The sequence below is a fragment of the Grampus griseus genome (genome assembly GCF_964374135.1).
Source record: "Grampus griseus genome assembly, chromosome: 4".
NCBI classification, from domain to species: Eukaryota; Metazoa; Chordata; class Mammalia; order Artiodactyla; family Delphinidae; genus Grampus; species Grampus griseus.
Genome location: NC_138997.1, coordinates 5,403,332 through 5,419,045, shown reverse-complemented (window position 1 = coordinate 5,419,045; position 15,714 = coordinate 5,403,332). Strand labels below are relative to the sequence as shown.

The 15,714-nt window shown below is 36.8% G+C and overlaps 1 protein-coding gene across 1 annotated transcript; it reads right to left on the bottom strand.

Moving 5' to 3' along the window:
• Positions 1–14,141: 14,141 nt before the first annotated feature.
• Positions 14,142–15,512, bottom strand: NPY5R (neuropeptide Y receptor Y5; the record flags this gene model as incomplete). The annotated part of the gene is made up of 1 exon (XM_082653150.1): positions 14,142–15,512. The coding sequence occupies one exon, from the start codon at positions 15,510–15,512 to the stop codon at positions 14,142–14,144; it is 1,371 nt and encodes a 456-aa protein (XP_082509276.1).
• Positions 15,513–15,714: the final 202 nt, after the last annotated feature.

The following is a 15,714-nucleotide window of genomic DNA, read 5'->3' as shown; positions in this document are numbered from 1 at the left end:
TCATTTGACAGTTACTCCATTTCTTAAATAAAATGATAGTTTATGCTATTCTAGTAGCTACTTGTACTCTTCTGAGAATAATTAGCTGATCTTGCTGTTGCATGTAGTGCTTTTGGGAAACACTTCTAGCACCTTTCTTCAGGACCTGGCATTCTTCACTTTTCACCAGGACAACATGACAAGTTAAGAAGAAGTGGCTAGCGATAATAAATCTTCCAGGTGCTGGCTTTGCTTTACTATGTTTTAAGATACATCCCTTCCCTCACACAAGGTTGCTAGGGTGATATGTGACCTCTTTCTTTAAAAAGTGAACTAAAGCCAGCAAGACTCTTTTTAGAAGAGTAAAAGCACAAGAAGAATTTGAAATGAAGTGTGCAAGAGAAACAAGAAAACTCTAATGGAGTACAGCTGATGCTCTCTTTTCCCAAATAGATAAAAACACCTACAGTGAATAAGAGGTCTTGTGATAAGCAAGTGATTTGTGTCCTCTTGAACTTTTGAATAGATTCTTAATTTTAAGCCATTATATATTTAATTGAAATGTTAGACATATTACTCATTTGTGTGTATGCACTTTCAAAACCCTATGCATTTGCCTCAAAAGAAAAATAATAAAATAATGTAATAAGGGTGATGTGATATTTATTCTGAAACATTAAAATGAAGTTCACTGCCGAGAAAATCAACTGATAACAATAGTAAAGGAACTGTGAAATTTATTTTTATTTTTAATGAAAACTTCATATTCTCCAAGTCAAGTTTTTATTAAAAAAAATAAAAGAATAAAAAATTCAATATATCTGTACTTCTACTTTTCTTTTTTTTTTTTTCCTACTTTTCTTAAAGAAAGAACCATCTATTAAAATAGCTTTGCTTAGTCTATTAAAAACAGTGTGAACATACTGTATAGCACAGGGAACTCTACTTAATGCACTGTGGTGACATGAATGGGAAGGAAGTCTAAAAAAGAGGGGATATATGTATATGTATAGCTGATTCACTTTGCTGTACAGTAGAAACTAATACAACATTGTCAAGCAGCTATACTCCAATAAAAAGTAATTAAAAAAAACCAAAAATATGACAATTCCCAAACATGAAAATGTAGATTTTCAGTCAAAATTTTCCACATGGCCATCTGTACTTGGAAATTAATTGGAGAGAAAAGTTGGTAATTCTAGAGAAACACAGCATTAAGAGTACTTCTTTTAAAAAGACCAATAAGGGGCTTCCCTGGTGGCACAGTGGTTAAGAATCTGCCTGCCAATGCAGGGGACACAGGTTCGAGCCCTGGTGTGGGAAGATCCCACATGCCATGGAGCAGCTAACCCTGTGTGCCACAACTACTGAAGCCCACGTGCCTAGAGCCCGTGCTCTGCAATAGGAGAAGCCACCACAGTGAGAAGCCCCCACTCGCCGCAACTAGAGAAAGCCAGCATACAGCAACAAAGACACAACGCAGCCAAAAATATAATTAATTAATTAATTTTTAAAAAGACTGATAAGTAAATTATTTATTCATTTATTTATTTCAGTTTTTTATGAAAACCATCTGGGAAGCCATCCTCTGGCATCTCTGTCCTGATGCAAGGACCAGCCATCATGTCTTGATGACATCATGCTTTTGTAGTCCTGGTCGGTAATCCCTAGCGTCACTGGTCTCCTCAACATTTTCTGCCCTTTTCTTTAAACCTGAATGGCTTTCTCAGTCCTGAACTGATCATTGCAGCAGCAAATTATAAACAACAATTAGAGTTACAGAGGGGTAGCTTATACATCTTCTCTATTCTAAGAGATGAAGAGAGAAATTTCAGAGCCTCTGGAATTAGCCAAAAATTCTAATGAAGGAATTAACTCTCCTGATGAAGAATTGCAGTCATCATGGAATTTTAGCAAAACAGATGAACAAATAAGATAAAGGATCTGAAAGAAACCAGAGTAGAGGTATTTCCTAGTTTGATACTCCTAACTGTGTCACTATTTCTCTTTTAAACAAGGTTTATTGCTAATACCAGAGAAGTGCTTTTTATTGTTGTTGAATTTTAAATCAAATATGAGCCTGAGTCCACATATCTCAGTCTTTCCTCAGTGAAGTGCAAACAGGCACAGTCCAGAAATCCAAGGGTAAGAAAAAAGAAAACTAACACTTAACACAAGTAACTTAGAGCACTAATGGCAATTAATTTATAACCAACAATACCTTTCTAACCTCATCCATTTCATACATAATGTAGTCTGGAGACTTTCAGAGGTTAACCCCCCAATGTTCACCTAAACCCACCTGTACAGTTTTCTGTCTCTCATTCTTCTTCTCCCTCTGAGGTCAACTTAACCTGTTAGACTTACTTCTTAATTATCCCTTAGCTCTCTTTGTTGTATAGGTTCTGCATCACAAACAAAACCAGGCAAAACACAGAATATTACTTGAGTTAGAGATTAGGGCATACAATATGAGTTAACAAAGACACTCTAAATTGAGTTAATACATCATTTACCCTCTGTCATCTAAAAGTTGTTATTTTAGGGAAGTAAATACAGTACAACGCTTCAGTAGCGTTTTGCTGTGACGCAGATTTGGATATCACGGGACTGTCGTTTAGAGCACATTCTTACCCCACATCCATGCTCAAATGGGGATAGGCTGGCATATGGGGTTGCTTGGAAGTGACTGCCTTGTGGTTATTTGGGGTGGGACTTTCTCAATTCAAGGTGAGGTCATTTGGGGTCACTAAAGGTTTTACTGTCTTTACTTTGCACATTTATGACCAGGCAATCCAACTGAAAAATAGTGGGTTTTTTTTACTTACCATTTCACTAACATGACATACATTTTAAGAAATTGAATTTTGTGGACCCCATTTATACTATTATGGTAGGATTTACCTTCAATAGGTTATGTAAACAACACACACTCATTATGAAGAATGAGAGTAGTACAGAAAGACAAGAGAAGAGAGTAAAATCTTCACACCTAGATACAAACAACTGAGATAAATGTTGACTGAACAGTATTCCACACTTCTCTCTATCCAATACCAGGGACTTTATATTTCAAGTAACAAAAACATTTTTAAATACCATCCTCATAAAGAAAAAGCTACCCGCAATAGATGTATCCTAGTGGTCTTACCTGGACTACAAGGTAATAAACTTCTATCACAGACTGTCGTGTAAGAAGGGTCATCGTCTCTCTGTGAGCATCAAATAAAATCAGAGCTATGGGCTGTAAGCTTACAGTCTGGTACCCAGCTCATCTCAATAAAGTTTTTAGGTTGTTAGTGTCAGACTCCAAAATAAGGAAGGCTTCCAGAATGAAGAAGGCATAGGCTCCAAATGAGAGTAGAGGTCAATATCCTCGAGCCCAGGAATCAGCAAACCAGCAGAACTGCAGCCCTTACAACATGGAGCTTGAGCTGGGCCCCTGTGGTCTGGGTGCTGTACCTCTTCCAGCATGTTCTCCCTGCCCGTGGGGTGAATAATTTTCCACCTGCCCATAATCCTTATGGAGTTTAATTACCCCCCCTATATATGCAATAGTAAATTAGATGGGGATCAACTCAGTTGTTTTATTTAGGACAAGGAGGTACCAGATTTTTCTTAAAAAGTAAACATAGGATGCAACCAAGAGAGAGCAGGGGTCTTGAACTTAGACTGCTGAGTCTCAAATCCCATCACTGCTATTAGCCAGCTGTTGACATGTGTAAGCAATTTAGTCTTCTAAGTCTCAGCTTCTTCATCTCTAAAATGAGGATAACATCTCATTAAGTTGTGCTACAATCAAAAAATGGGCAGAACACCTAAATAGCTCCAAAGAAGAAATACAGATGGCCAATAGGCACATGAAAAGATGCTCAACATTGCTAATTATTAGAGAAATGTAAATCAAAACTATGATGAGGTGTCACCTCACACCAGTCAGAATGGCCATGATCAAAAAAATCCACAAACAATAAATGCTGGAGAGGGTCTAGAAAAAAGAGAACCCTCCTACATTTTTGGTGGGAATGTAAGTTGGTGCAGCCTTTATGGAAAACTGTATGGAAGTTACTCAAAAAACTAAAAATAGAATTATCATATGATCCAGCAATTCTGCTCCTGGGCATATATCCAGACAAAACTATAATTCAAAATGATACATGCACCCCTATGTTCATAGCAGCACTATGCACAATAGCCAAGGCATGGAAATAACCTAAGTGTCTGATGACAGATGAATGGATAAAGAAGATGTGGTACATATATAAAATGGAATACTACTCAGCCATAAAAAAGAATGAAATAATGCCATTTACAGCAACATGGATGGACCTAGAGATTATCATACTAAGTGAAGTAAGTCAGAAAGAGAAAAGACTAATATCATATGATATCACTTATATGTGGAATCTAAAATATGACACAAATGAACCTACCCATGAACAAGAAACAGACTCGCAGATATAGAGAACAGACTTGTGGTTGCCAAGGGGGAGGGGATGCGGGAGTGGTGGAGTGAGAGGTTGGAATGAGCTTATATATAATAAGCTATTATATATGCAATAGATAAACAACAAGGTCCTACTGTATAGCGCAGGGAACTATATTCAATAACCTATGATAAACCATAATGGAAAAGGATATAAAAAAAGAATGTAATATATATATATATATATATATATATATATATATATATATATAAAACTGGATCACTTTGCTATACAGCAGAAACTAACACAACATTGTAAATTAACTATACTTCAATAAAAAATAAATAAAATGAGGATAACATCTCATTAAGTTGTTGTCACAATTAACTAGAGCAACAAACGTTAAAATTCAGTTTAATTTCAACAAGTGTTAATATCCCTATAGTTCATCTTAATCTCTTTCCCTTGTTTCAGATTTCTGATTAATGCCATTATACTGCAAGAACATAATATGACATATCTCCGTTGAGAAAGTTGGGTCAGATTACCCAGATGGTTAGGTACGACTGGAAAAATAAACTATGTCTCCCAACCTCCCTGTCCATTTCTCTATCCTCTGAGGTATATTATTTATTTTAAGGGTCCTTGAACTCTCCTTCAGTCACTCTTAAGAGTAGGTTCTCTTCTAACTTACTGGTGAAAAAGACTGCTTTTAGCTTCACAGCATGAAAGAGGAAGAAATCTTCTGTGGCTTGCCCAGGTAGTGAACCCAGCGGTTTCTTAGAAAAATAATTCAATGTGTCCTAACAGGTAAAATTCATTCATGTGTGTCTAGTCCTCAGGAAAGGAAGGTCCCAGATCATTAAATGAGAAGCAGGGAAGCTTACCAGGGCCAGGACAGTCTGATTACCAGCAGGTTAAAGATGCTGAAGAGGAGAAAATCCAGGGTTTCCATATTTCTGAACAGTAAAATTCATAGTCTTGCTGGGTTCTGGTGAGGACACCCATGTAGCCAGTTTTGAACAGCTTTTTGTAGAAAACTCCAAGTGGTATTTTTGTGATGACAAGCACATGAGACCTTGTTTCTATATATGGACTTAAAAGTCACAACTACAACCACAGAATGCATTTTGAGAATATAAGTTTATCAATAAGAAGTTAATCCACAGGATCAAGGTGAGTGTACAGAGACTGCAGACACTTTCCGGAATTCTTTTGTCCTTTACACATCCTCCATGCATTGTGCTCATTTGTTCAATGCTGACCTTTAGAAGTTTGGAATTGCAGAGTCAATTTTCTGTAAGAGTAGAGGTGGAGGTCGAGGTGGAGGTGACTGCAATAGTGTTATCATTTCCTAACCCAGGCACCCTATCCAGAACTTTCCATACCCTCACATATTTAATCTTTACAATGCTTAACAGCAGCGATAAGACAATAGCTACCATAGATTGTAGGCTTCTTATGTACAGAAACTCTTCTAAGTTTCTTCTACACACAATCTCCTTTAATTTTCATTTGAATTCTGTAAGGTGAGTATCATTTTCTACTTTACAGATGCAGAAACTTACTTTCAGAGGTGCTAACAATGTAAGTAACTCTCCAGAGGTGTGAACGTATTCTGTGTATTTACACAGTTTGTCATTGGTGCAGTTGAAATTTAAATGCATATCCATGTGAACACACAGCCTGAGCCTGGTTTTCGTCATTATGTTATACTGCGTAATTCAGACATATTTTATTATTGCCTTTGTCATTAATAACATAATTTTTATTTAGGTCCTACTCATTGTAGCAAGCATGTTACTAGATGCTTTATTATGTTATCTTGATTACTGCTCACACTTACCTATATTATTGCTTTTATCCCTATTTAATAGATCAGGATACTGAGTTTCAGAAAAATGGGGTCCTCAGGGCAAGTTTACACATTAGTTGAATGACTCTTGTGAGATACTGATCCAGACCTGTGTTGGTCCATAGTCTATGTCCTTTCCACCAAACTTGACTGCTAAACAACCTAGGGGAAAAAAAAATAATGGTGACTGCATCCTTCTTTAGGTATAAGATATCTAGTAACATAGTTAAAATAACTGTTTGGTAAGTCTCTAAAACTAATATGTCATATTAATTGTGAAATCACTGAGCTGCACTGACATACAAAGAGAAAGCAAATTCCCAAATGCTGGCACTATCTTTTCAATCCTGCCCTGTTTAGTTGCCACTAATCATTAAAACCTCTGTCTGATTATGTTTAAAATACCCACCCCTCAAATTTCACCTCATAAATTCAGGTGAAGTGAATAAGACATATATTGTATTTTGTTGGAATGATAACTTAGACACTGTATGTAGTGTTACAGGGGTGACATGACAAGTCATTTATTTACCTAATTTTAGGTTTTGCATACCAAAGATAGGTTTGGTTGTGTGCATAGAAAATAAATATGAATACTTTCCCCCTGAGATTGGCAAAAAGACAAGGATGCTTGCAATTGTCAAATCTATTAACATTGCACTGGAGGACAAGCTAGTGTCATGTGTCAAGGACAATAAACAAAACGTATGAGGATGGGAAAGGAAGAAATAAAACTGTCAGTATTTGCAGACAACGTGATGGTATCTCTAGAAAATCCAAAATAATCCACATATAAATCATTAGAATTTATAAGCAAAATTAGTACATTGACTGGTTAGAAAATCAGTATAAAAACGATACCTTTATATACCAGCAATAAACAGTTCAAAAATGAAATGTTTACAATTTTATAATTAACACTGAAAATAACTTTCAAAAACACCAAATACTTAGGAATAAATCTAAAGGAAATCATGCAAAACTTCCATACTGAGAACTACAACATGTAGCTGAGAGAATTTAGACTACTTAAGTAAGTATGAATTTGAAAAGTTAATATTGTAATGATGATAATTCCACTAAACTGATTTATAGATCTATTGCAATCCTACTCATTATTCATAATAACATAATAAAATATATTACTTTATTATTGTATTCTGGTGTGGAAGTTCTAAAATTTATTATAGAAATACAAAGGGCAAAGACTAATCCAGGTGAAGAACAAATCTGAAGAACTTACCGACAAAACATCAACTCTTATCAAATCTATGGGGAAAGTATGGCCTTTTCAATAGTGTTGGGTCAATGGAATACCCATACGGGGAAAAATAAATCTCAGGCCATACTCAAAAATAATTCCAGGTGAATTGTGGTTGTACAAGTGAAAGGCAAATCAATAAAGCTTTTAGATGAAAACATATAAGATCTTTGTGACCTTAAGGCAAAATTTCTCAATCAGACCATAAAAGCAACTTACCATAAAGGAGAAGAATGATCAATTCAAATTAACTAAATTAAGAACTTCTATTAAATAAAAGCGTGAAAAGACAAACCACAAAATGAGAAAACAAGGAAGGTATATATTCATAGGAAGAATGTATAAAGAGCAATAACTCAATAAATAAAGACAGACCACCCAATGTAGAAATGGAAAAAACCTGGACAGGCTTTTCACAAAAAAGAATATCCAAATAACTGATAAACATGAAAAATGTGTTACTCTACTAATAATCAAAGGACTGCAGATTAAAACTACAATGTAATAACACTAGACACTTTCAGGAATGGCTAAAATTTAAAATAAAAACATAAAAATGAAAAGTCTGACAATACCCAGTGCAGGCAATGATCTGGAGCAAATAGAACTCTCAGATGCTGCAGGGCTGGTGGGAAGGTACACCTGTACAATCACTTTGGAAAACTCTTTAGCAGTATCAACCAAAGCTGATCATGTGTACAGCCTAAGATCCAGCAATTCTATTGCTGAGTATATACTCAATCAAAATGTGTAAGATACATTCAGGTGCAAAAATATTCCTAGCAGTGCTATTTAGAATAGTCCAAACTGGAAACAAGCTGAATATCCATCAGTTCTAGAATGAATAAATAAATTGCCCTATAGTCAACCAATGAGATACAACAACATTGAAAATAAACTCCTAATACACACAGTGAGATGAATGAATCTCACATGTATAATGCGAACAAAAAAGTAGACACAAAAGAGAAACTATATGATTTCATTTTGCAAAGTTCAAAAATGAGTAAAAGTAATCTACAGTAATAGGAGTCAGAAGAGTGATTACCTTGGAGGAGAAGGCAGGTGTTGTAACTAGGATAAGGTAAGCTTCTGGGTGCCAGAAAGCTACTCTCACTTGATCTGAGTGGTGATCCTACGGATGTGCTCCTTTTGTGAAAATTAATTGAACTGTACACCCATGATTTATATATGAATGCTAGACTTCAGCAACAAATAAGTCAATGGAAACAAACAAAACCAAGAGTTTGGTCTTTTAAGATGGAAAATCCTGTGGAATGTTTGATGTACAATAAACTAGATAAGGTACCTGTACAACATTAGGTAAGGAGATAGTGTAATCAGACTCAGAAAAAAAAGTTTTAATTGTAAGAAAAAATATATATAAATTCGTTTGAATATTTTTTAAACTAGATATCTTTTTAAAAAAATGTGATCGAGAGAAAATCTGAATAGTCTAAAACCAGAAAAAATATGAAAGTTTGTAGAAAATTAACTCCTTCAAGGGCAAAAAAGCAACCCCTTCAAGGGTTCTGGGTCTAGATGGATGTAAGGTTTTATACAACCTAAGGTAGCACATTATAAAAAATTATGAAAAGTATTACAACTAATTAATTAATTAATATATTAATAATATAGTTTATATTATTATAAAATATTGATAAATTAAATATTTGTTTCACAATTTTTTGCCAAACATGATATTTATTGAAACAAAAATAAAATTTTATATATATATCAGAGACAAAGCATCAATGGAACCAATCCAGAAAAACTGTTCTAATTGTCCAGGCCTTCTTGTCGTCCAACCTAAAGAGGGGTAACTGGTGTTTGTCTTTTCCCTTCAAGGCTCCGGAGTTAGCAGCTTTATAGATAAGGGGCGTCTTGATCATAAACCTGAATGCATTTGCACAAAACAATAGACTTAGCCTATCCCTTTCTCAAATCCTTGTGCTCACTTCTCTTCCTTAGTAATGAATATCCTTTATGGCATTTTTTTTTTCCAGATTAGGACACTGTTATCTGCATTAAAAACCTGTTTAGGCAGATACTGTTTCTCCTCAGTGATTTTCTTAATGATGTCTTGGAACTCATCTGCTGCCTCTTGGTCAGCAGAAGTTTCTTCTCCTGTTATCTTGACATTTTTAAAGCCAAACCTCTTTCTAAAATTATCAAGCCATCCTTTCCTGGCATTAACTTCTCCGGTTTTAGACGCTTCACCTTCCTTTGGCTTTAACTTTTCATACAATGACTTCATGTCAGTCTATAGCTGTGCCTTTCTTTTTATTTATTTATTTATTGTTATTATTTATTTTTGGCTGCGTTGGGTCTTCGTTGCTGCCCGCAGGCTTTCTCTAGTTGTGGCGAGTAGGGGCTACTCTTTGCTGTGGTGCATGGGCCTCTCACAGCAGTGGCCTCTCCTGCCACGGAGCACGGACTCCAGGCGTGCGGGCCTCAGCAGTTGTGGCACGTGGGCTCAATTGTTGTGGCTCGCGGGCTCCAGAGCACAGGCTCAGTCGTTCTGGCGCAGGGCTTGGTTGTTCCATGGTATGCGGGATCTTCCCGGATCACGGCTCGAACCCGTGTCCCCTGCATTGGCAGGCGGACTCCCAACCACCGCGGCACCAGGGAAGCGCAGGTGTGCCTTTCTTATAGCAATCTTACAATCTTTACACAAAAAAGCTGTAATTTTAACATGAGATAAAAAGATACTTCACAAGAAGTGCAAGTTTTGTGTGCCTGTTGACATAGCTGTAGCAACAGCCTCATGAATTTCCTTTTCTTTGTTTAAAAGGTCCTTAAACTGGATTCATTTATCTTGAAGTGGTGGGCAACCACAGCTGCAGACCTCAATCTATGGTACATATCAAGTAATTCAACTTTTTCTTATAGTGTCATGACTTTTCTCTGCCTCTTGGGAGCACTTCCAATAACACTAGTGGTACTTCTTATGGGTTTACGGTTATTCATGGTTTATGCTATTGCACTAAGCAAGATGAAAAACATGCGAGAAGTGTGACTGATCACTTTTTACTGTGATATGCAATTTACCGGACAAAAGAACTGCTCACATGGAGATAATGAGTGTCACATGGTTAAGAGGACGGTGGCTGCAAAATTGCTACATATGCACTATGGTTAATTTTATGCAGTTATGATATAAAACTGCATCTTTACCTTCGTTTACATTTCTCTCAACTATGAATAGTGCCATGTACAGTCTGCATTTGTGTGCATAGGTTTTGTTAAATTTTAACTCTAATAGATTTGTGTGTATTTTATGGTAGCAAATGATAAAATAGACTAGTATCTACATATATTTTATGCATTCATGACACCTAACTTTTTCTTAATTTTTTTCTTTTCTTTTTTTGCTATTTCTATCTAGGATGTGCAGTTCATCTGCGACTTTATTCAAATTGTCACAAAATTTTTTCCAGTATATTTATTGAAAAACATCTACATATAAGTGGATCTCCAAAAATTTTTGCAATATATTTACTGAAAAAGTCCACATATAAGTGGATCTGCTTAGTTCAAACCTGTGCTGTTTGGAGCAACTGTATCCATGGAAGAAATTATTATTCATAATAACCTTCTAAAACAATTAATCCCCCTCTTAATGACTTCTATTCACCAATCCATTTAAACTTCTCTACTTACTTAGTTATTAATTAATTATTAATTATTCTTCTTAATAATTAAGAACGTTCAGTCATTTCTGGTTAGGGAAGATAAATGGCTACCTTTCAGTTCAATAGTTTAAGAGCCCCAAATTAGTTTATCCAGTTTAACTAAACTCATTTATCAGCAACCATAAAATCTGTGGAGTTTGACACTTATTGTACATTTGCTAGTGTAAGTTACTCTAACAGGATAAAATACCTCTTTATGTGTTTATATTTGCCCTTGTCGGTGGGTTTTCCCCCTTTGGCCACTGAAGTTAAACCTTGAAGTCACTGCCCTAGTGAAAAATTTAAAATTTCTTTTAAATAAGAAGTCATTCTTCAACTTAGACTTTTTTGTTTTGGGTCTGAGGTGAGACAGTAGTCTTAAATCCAAGCATTTAAAGGGGAAAAGCGTTTTAAATCACAAAAGTTTCCTTTTCCAAATACAAACCTTGATATTCTGAACACAGTTTTACCGTAAGCCGTAGTGCAGAGAAATATAAAGATTTTATTAGCAAGGGACATTCTTAGTCGGCAGAAAGCAGCAGAAGCCCTTAGAATAAGAAGAAGGAAAGAAAGAGAAAAGCAAAAGTGAACCAAAGTTTCTTCACTTTTTTTTTCTGCTCTCCTATCAAAACTTGGGGAGGACACTCATATAACCCCAGGTAGATTAGAGGGAAGCTAAAAGCAGTGGTGGCTTTACCTAGTTTCATGTTTGAAAATCTAGAAAGGAACTGGAAAGCAGATGCTTTGGCAGCAACATGAGGTGAACAACACTGTGGACAGGGTGGCTTGTAGCGTTTGGGCAGAGAAGGTCTGGGGAAGTCCATGCTGCCTCAGTTCTAGGTGAGCTACGTGAGCAGTAAGCATTCATACTGGAATGATGCGGAATATTTCCTGCCGTATCAATAAACAAAAGATGTCACCGTCGTCAGTGATTGCAGCCACTTCCTACAGCGAGCCCTGAGGGGACTCCCAAGGAAAGAATACCTGCCAGGTAGCAGCCATCAGACTGCAGCCACTGTGAGCCCCGAGGAAACTCAGGATGTGAAAACACAGGATACGGCCCCAGAGAGCTGAGGTGCATCTCAAAGGAATGATTTCGGTGAGCACAGACTCTTGCATGTTCCCATATATAGAAAAGTGCTAAATTCCTTAACTTGAGATTTCTGGTTTTCTTTAATTAACAAGAATATTTTTATGCTCCCTTTGCCCTTTGCTGCAAACCTTTTCTATATCCTCGCTCTTTGCCCACCGCCTCCTGAGAACGGTTCTCTCAGGGTTACTTGAGAGTCTGCCTCCCGGGCTTGAAGTCCTAAAACTTCCCGTCGAATAAAACAGAACTCTCAACTCTCAGGTTGTGAATATCTTTATAGTCAACAATACCTTTCTGAAGAGTTCTTGGTGATAAAGTTCCTGAAGTGTCCCCGGCCTTGGCAGGGACAAGACCCCACAGAGCAGACAGCCCAGGCTCAGGACAAACTGGAAAACGTGGTGGAGATTCAGAGGGACCTCACAGCCAGTGAGTTTACATCAGCAGGGGTGGAGAACGCGGGGGCTGAACCCTCAGGCCTGGACCCTGCGGAGAACAGACCATACATTCTACAACACACGGAGAAGCTGATGGAACAGAGAGACCAGGCAAGACAGTTACCTCTCACCTGGAGCTGGGCAGGAGTCAGCAGAGGACACGTGGGGACCAGCGCCATCTTCTGCTTCCCCTATGTGTAGGCCTTGCCTAGGGAAGCAGGAGAGGCCCGAAAAAAAGCCCCCGTAGAGAGTCTGGACTTTCAATTGACTAAACAATGACCAAAGTTACCTACTGTTTGAAAACTTAAACGGTTTCTTGTTTTGCTCAGTTGTTTTCCCTTATGAACAGGAATCCATACAGGAGACGGTTAAATCAGAGAAAGGAACTGAAGACAGCATTATTATTTTGCACATCTGAGCCTCATGTGAAAACATTCATTATTTTCAGGGACTTAGTTCTATAAAAAACTGACTAAAACAAATAAAAAGCTCCACTTGAAAAGACTGACTTCAATCTAGTAAGATAGCATATGAGACCTCAGTACTGAAATGGCATAAAGTATATTAATCATTCTACATCTTGGCCAAAAAAATTAACTAAACTTTTTGTCCCCCTGTAGACACTTCAAGTATTCTTTACAATTATTTAATACTTGGAAATATAGATACCATTTATATTTCAAATTTTAGAATATAAAAGATGTATATGAAACAATCTTTGTTTGATAGCTTAATGTCATGGTATAAGTCTAGAAAAGATTTAAAATCTATTTTTATTGGATAAATTAACTGTGTATTACTAGGATAGTGGGGAATAAATTGACAATTTGACCAATCATCAATAATAGGATATAAAAATTTTCCTTTAGAGGTTCTAAAACTGTACCCAATGTTGACATTTAATTTATGACTTAGGCATATATCTGTCACTTAGTTATGGTTTGCTGGTCATATTAAAGTTTTCTGTATTGTCAGAAACTAACTATTAAGAAATCTGTGAAGTAAAAATGAAGATTATTAGATGTTCCTCATACCTGAAATTAAATGTCTTAGGAGAAATGGTTTTGCTTATAATTTTGAACAAAAAATACTGAGATGGTTAAATATAACTTTTATTTTAAACAAGAACTTACAATTCATTGGTTTACAGGACAAGCTGAAATGGAAGGTAATATAACTACTCTTTAAAATGAAATTACAGATTGGATTGACAATGACTTTATACAACTAAACGAATTTATCATATTATAACATGTTAAAATGATCTTCCATATATTAGGAACTGATATGCAAATCCAGAGTTCTTACACATAAATTAAATTCTGTAAGTTAACAAAATTTGTTGATTATACATATACAGTCACTGTGAATATATTTTAGATGATCCCCATACTTGTACTTTCCTTGGAAAACATTGAGAATTATGACATATGAAGACAGCGTATAAGGGACCTTAAGTCGGCTTTGATCCCATTATTAAGAAATCCATATAGAATTGGATTAAGACAGCAGGACATCATGCCTAGCAAGTGACAGATGCAATACACCAACTTGAAATGCCTGTTTGAAATCAGGCTATCGTTAAAATCGGTCACCACATGGAAAAGGTGCAGAGGCATCCAGCTCACTGCAAACACTAGTATCAAGATGGTCAGTCTGTAGAACACACTTCGAGATCTTTTTTTTAATCTCATGATAGAACAGTTTACTCTCATCTCATGAACATCTGAGTTTTCTTCCGGTTTCACCTCAAAGCAAGTGGGGACCCCTGGTATAAACTTACGGGATGAAGGGGGCTGACTTTTCCCAGAGCCCGAGTGTTCTGGAAGCCTTCTTGAGCGGTTCTCTGGAGGAGGTCTCGCCGGAGCAGGCAGCACGCATGCCGTCTTCTTGCTGTACCTCCTTCTGTGCTTTCTGATGAACGAATAGCTCCATTTCCGGCTGCTGGAGACCCTCACCTGAGGCCCACTCTTTTTGGAAGGATGGAGAGTTAAGTTGATCATCTCATTTTCTTCTAGTTGGTTTTCTTGGTTGGACAATCCACAGCTTATACTCCTGCAGACACTGGTATGACTTACAGTTAGACAAACTAAGGGCAGAATATACTGAACGAGCAATAAAGAGATAGTGAAAGCAATTCGGTATGCATCGGATGGCCATGACTCGACACATAAATACCTGCTGCTGAGCAACGCTGAACCAAATGTCTCCTGAAGTTCCACAAGGCTGTGAAACACTGGGAGGGGAGAACACATTGCAAAGCCTAGTGTCCAGACAGTGGCGATCAGGAAATAGCCATGATTTGCTGTTAAATGATTAGATACAGGATGCTTTATCATATGATACCTGACGATGGCGATAGATATTAAAATTAAAGTGGAAACCAGAACTGTCACACATTGAAGGAAAGGCATAATATGACACATGACCCTGCCAAACATCCACTGATCCAGCAAGACAGAGGTCAGTGTGAAAGGTGAGCAAAACAGCACAACCAAGATATCGGAGAAGGCCAGATTCCCAATGAGGAAGTTGACCGTTGTCTTCTGATTTCGCTTCCTCATGAGAGCCATTAAAATAAGTAGATTCCCCATAAAACCAAGAAGACTTACAAACGTATAGAGTCCAATCAGAAAATACTGCAAGTCATCGACACTGCTTTTGTAGTCATCCCAGACTGGGAAGTCAGAATTCCGAGTGGCAGCAGTATTGTTCTCTGCAGCAAATGTCTTGTTATAATAATCCTTGAGCTCTGAAGCCATATTATTCTCCTGCTTGGAATAAAAAGACATTAGTTAGCAACTCGAAAAAAAACTCCATGACTACTATAAATTAATCCATTGAGAAGGAAACATTATACCATGTGTTCCCATTACCTTATTCATTTACTAAAAAGTTTAGGGAAGTCTTTAACTGGCAACAAGTACAGTGTAAATGTCAACCAATAACAATTACAGTAAGTGTAAATCTATCATCACTTCTATGGTGTGTTGA